This window comes from Rhopalosiphum padi, chromosome 2 (assembly GCF_020882245.1).
Source record: "Rhopalosiphum padi isolate XX-2018 chromosome 2, ASM2088224v1, whole genome shotgun sequence".
Taxonomy (NCBI): domain Eukaryota; kingdom Metazoa; phylum Arthropoda; class Insecta; order Hemiptera; family Aphididae; genus Rhopalosiphum; species Rhopalosiphum padi.
In genome coordinates, this window is record NC_083598.1 from 41,931,517 (window position 1) to 41,936,746 (window position 5,230).

A 5,230-nucleotide genomic window follows, 5' to 3' on the forward strand; every position below is an offset into this window, starting at 1 on the left:
TAATATATCTCAGAAATAAAGTAATAAAACGTATTTAATTTTAAAAATTGTTTTTGTTGCAATTCAAAAAAAATACCTTTTAGCGACTTAAAACTTTTACATTATCATGGAAAAATATAATAGTGATCCGCTTAATTGTCTTGTTAAATTATAACTTCAAATTGTTTACTATTGATTTGTAATGTTTTATGATGTAAGTACCAATGTAAAATCAAAAAATATTTATTTATATAAGTACCTATAGGCTATATTACTATAGTAATCAATTTTGGCTTACAGAAAGATTCATTAAAATTATAAATCAATATTATAAACAAATTACAATTAATATAGAACATTGAAAATAATTATTTAATAGTATTTACAATGTACATTCTAATTATTCTATGATCAATGATTTAGAGAAATATTGTATCGTTATTTTGTTATTTAACTGAAAACAAATAAATATTATAATTAATTATTTTTATGAGAATACTTACTTCCTTTCAATCTATTCAAAATGTCGGTATGATAATTGAAGTAACTTTTTTGAGCATCTAAAACAAATAAATTGTATAAATTAAAATATGTTGGTACTTTAATTAATGTAACTATAGTGCTGAAGAATTCAATTTGTTTTATTATCATATATTATCAATAATGATAGTTATGAATCATAAAAAATATGTCTCTAAATGGATATTTATAAACATCATCACTAATTAGAGACTTTTGTATTTTTTTAACCGCGATGCTAAATTCAACTTTATAATAAAAATAAGTGTGAAAACTTTAAGTATCATAGAGTTGATGTGAATTATTGTCTCCGGATAACAAATTTTGGCAGAACAAAATAAAAATACACTGAAGTTCCATTGAAATATCATACTCCATAAATATTTATTTTCTATATTAGGATTTATATTTTATATAATTTTCAATTATAAACTCTTGAAAACAATATTTTTAAATTATACCTGTAAATGCTTTTACGATCTCCATCGATTCTTCTATAATAATGATATGATAAGTTATTAATTGATCTACTTGGAACTAAACTCTTTATTGTACTAAAAATTATGCGTTGCGTAATTCAGGAATAGTTTTTTTTAAGTTTTATATATGTAATATGTTATATACGTATATTATAATTTACTCTATTATTACCGTTTCCTTCAATAAATTCAGGCTCTAATAAAAGAAATAACAATAAATTTAGTAAAACCATTTTTTCAACTTTTTTTTTTTTTGATTTCAGAGCTCTAATAATGATATATAAGTAAAACATATATAATATTAATTAATAAATTTAAGGTACATATAATTTTCTTACGATTTTTATATGCTATAAGGATATTAGTGTATGCATCATCAACTAGAAAATAAATAATACTCATAATATGTATGCATATATTTATTTGATTTATATCTTAAACATACTGAATTATATTTAGACTAAATGGGGAATTTTTATCATAAATAATAATTAACTACCTATGTATTATACTCACTATAAAAGTCATTTAATTTTAGTGATCCTGAATCGAAAATTTCATAACTTTGATGGTTTACATAAATGCAATTAATTATACTAATAATAATAAAATACAATTTTAATATTAAAAATATATGTATTGAGTAGCAATTTTATTATAAATTGTATTTAAAAAGTATTTAAAGTAACATAATTTATCTTACCTAAACAGTCTAAAGATATAAAAAATTGTAAATTAAATTTTAATTTTCTGATGAATTGTATCGTACTATTTCAATTTAACCAATATCAAAATTATCATTTAATCAATTTCTTTTTTAAAAACTATGTTAAGGTTTATATGTTGCGTATGTTGTGTTTTCGATAACTCGATTTAAAAGAAATTTGGATTGGATGTCATTGGCTTGTTGAAAAATCAGTCCTACATTGCCAACAATCAACAGTTGTTTAAATAAGGTATTCTTTTCTAATCTAAAATTTGGGAAGTCGAAAACCAAGTTGAAGTTTATTGTTAACCGAATAACATTAATTTAACCAGTATTAATTTATTATGACTATTATCGTACTATTATGAGTTAGCTTACTTCGAATTCCTGTGAATGAATACATTTAATTAACTTTTCAGTGTTATAACTTAAAAACTATTACAATAATTATTTTATAATGAATAATAATTTACAAAATAAATATAGTAAGTACTGTTATTTAATTTATAAAATGTTAAATGAAAATAAATTTGTAGTAAACGTCAAAACTTTAAAAGGATCAAATCTATGCCATGAATATTTGAGTTAACATACTTATATTCCTTCCTGTGAATGTATATAATCATAAGTATTTAATAAATATGTAATCAACCAAAATATATTAATAGTTATTAAAATACTTCTATTTGAAATATAATCAATGAAACCATATAATTTTATGCATGGAAACAAATTTTAGTCTTTAAGTTTATTTGTGGAAATTTATGAATGATTCGGTTCATTAATTTATATAATATATATTATATCTTGGGAATTTAATACTTGATTAGTTATAATAATAAAAATAAACCGTCAAAGTTTACACAAAATTACATTATATCTTTGAACTTTTTAAATATCATACTACTCAAAAGAAAAGAAATATGTTTTTTTCCTTTTTCATTGTAACGAATGTGACCATGCTATCTACTAAAATTATCACGCTCCAATTCTTTATATCTGATAACATTATCTCAAAACTTCCAAAATACTAAAATAACTTTGAAAACAAAAGGTTAAACCACTTATAATACAGTTATCAGTGATTGTACATCTATCATAATTAAGTATTAACTATTAGGTTAACGAATAAATAAATTTGTGTCCTTACTTATGGAAAAAATATCTACATGAGTGCAACAAAAGTGTTAATAATTATAAATTAATACAAGTTTTATAAATTCTGTATAAAGATTAATTTAAATCATAAACATATAATTATTCTATTTATTAAAGTTGTGTTTATATAATGTTAAGAAAGGTGATATAACTAATGTTATACGCTATAATAATATAAATACAATGATTCATTTATAGTAAATATAAATTAAGTGAATGTATTCGAACGTTTTTAGTTATAAACATTACTATTTGAAAATTAGGTAGAAATAATGGATTTCCCATCACCTATAGTTATGTTTAACAATGTATTAATTGCTATGTTATTTTTAGTTGTAGTTCTGACTACCAAGATCGGAGGCTTGTCGATAGGCTAAGAACTAGTCACAGTAAAATCTCAAGACGCAAACATAGAGCTTTGACATAATTGAAAGTAGAAATGAATGATTTAAAATTGTAAGTCAGCTTTTCATTTTGTAACTTAGAAGATTCGGATTTTATACAAACGAATCTGTAGGAGTATTTTTGATTAGATTGAGAATTACGGATCACTGTGAATTGGTTGCGAACAATTGATCGCGGGTGAATAGATCACGAGATCATGAGTTATATATTGGTCGCCAGAATAATTGATCGCTGAACGAACTTTTTTAGTTTTTTAATTATTATATTACCCTAGGTATATTTCAAAGTTTCATGTTTATTATTTTAGAATATTCAAGTATTCTTATTGATTTATTTTTAAATAGCGGACAGTTAATCCAATTTACAATGCGATCAAAAGCTATAATAATATATAGATTATAGATATACTATGAAAGGTACTTCATTCTAACAATGATCAAATAATACTTAAAGAAATATCACTTAATCATGTACCAGATTGTGAAAATATTGAAGCAGCCAAAGCCGTTAATTTGATAAAAAATATTACTACACAAAATATGGAATTGAGCACTCGCGTTGTAATTAGTTCAGTTTTGACCTGTGTAAGTTAATAATATTAATTTAATAAATATACCAAAAGCATCAAACCATCCTTTATTTTGAGGCGACTTTGAATCTATAAATTTAAATGTTTGATTTTGAAAATATAATATTATGATTTGTAATAAATACTATAATCTAAAAAAAAATTAAACAAAATAATGGAATAAAAATAAAAATAAATAGGTTTGTATGTACACTGTTATTCGTTTTTACTAAAACAAAATTAAAAATATCGTTGGACCCATGAATATCTAATTTTATCAAAATTGTATCTTTAAAGGGTCATAAAAACGGTCATTTACGGTCACTAAAAGACTCACTGTTTTTTTTATAAGTATTTGTATTATTGAGGTAAAAATGTAAAACAAAAATTGTTTAAAATCTCTAATTGGTTCATACCCACTTTGCCGAATCTCAATTCGCCGACAAATTATTAATAAAGTTTCAATTTTTCCGATTCACCGAAAGTGGATGGTACATTTAAATCCGCCCCCAAATTATTTATGCAAATATACACATTACACTGTTTTGTAATGGGTGTTATGGTGCTAATGGTTGGTATGTTATCATTTCAAAAATTAATATATACATATCAACATAATATTATAATAATATATACCTATTATATATTCATGTTTTTATACATTATAATATATTACATTCATATTATATTTATTTATATTTAGGTTTATGCTATTTTACCGAATAAAAGCAATAATACTAACAAGAGAATGTTCAATATAATTAAAGAAGCTGTCTTGAGAAATGATTTGGCTTTTAAACCAAAAAAATTTGAAAAAATTCAAATTGATTTTGAAATAGGAATGACTGTTGCCAATAGAGATTTATTTGGATATAACACAGAAATAAAAGGATGCCTTTTTCATTTTGGGCAATCTATATGGCGTCAAGTACAAAAAGTTGGATTAGTGCACGATTATACACACAATGATGAAGTAAAAAAAACTGTTCAAAAAATATGTGCCTTAGCTCTATATATAATAATATATCATAACCTACTTTTATTTTTATATAATATATCTACTGATAATGTATTAATAACCATTTATACATGACAAATTGGTATTTACTTTTATTTTTTAATAAGTCGGCAAATTGGGAACATGTAGGTAAATAAATGGGGTGAACTGGGGTATCGGCAAATTGGGATTCGGCCAATTGGGTTTCGGCGATATGAGAAGTCACGTCTCTAATTTATTTATTTCATTATTTTTATAATTGTCCATTTTTGTTTTTATAAATAAATATGTTGATTCGCGCAATACAATAATTTATTAATTTGTGCACTTGGGTATTTGTGGTTCGGTAACCATAGCAATACTAAATAATAATACAGTGAGTTCCGCTAAATGTGATCACATTGGTTCAGATAACTTTG

At 23.2% G+C, this 5,230-nt stretch overlaps 1 protein-coding gene across 1 annotated transcript; it reads left to right on the plus strand.

The window, feature by feature from the left end:
* Window positions 1–3,655: 3,655 nt before the first annotated feature.
* LOC132921739 (uncharacterized) lies at window positions 3,656–4,969 on the plus strand. The gene is made up of 4 exons (XM_060984919.1): window positions 3,656–3,662; window positions 4,300–4,385; window positions 4,518–4,820; window positions 4,940–4,969. The coding sequence occupies exons 1-4, from the start codon at window positions 3,656–3,658 to the stop codon at window positions 4,967–4,969; spliced, it is 426 nt and encodes a 141-aa protein (XP_060840902.1).
* The last annotated feature ends 261 nt before the right edge of the window (window positions 4,970–5,230 follow it).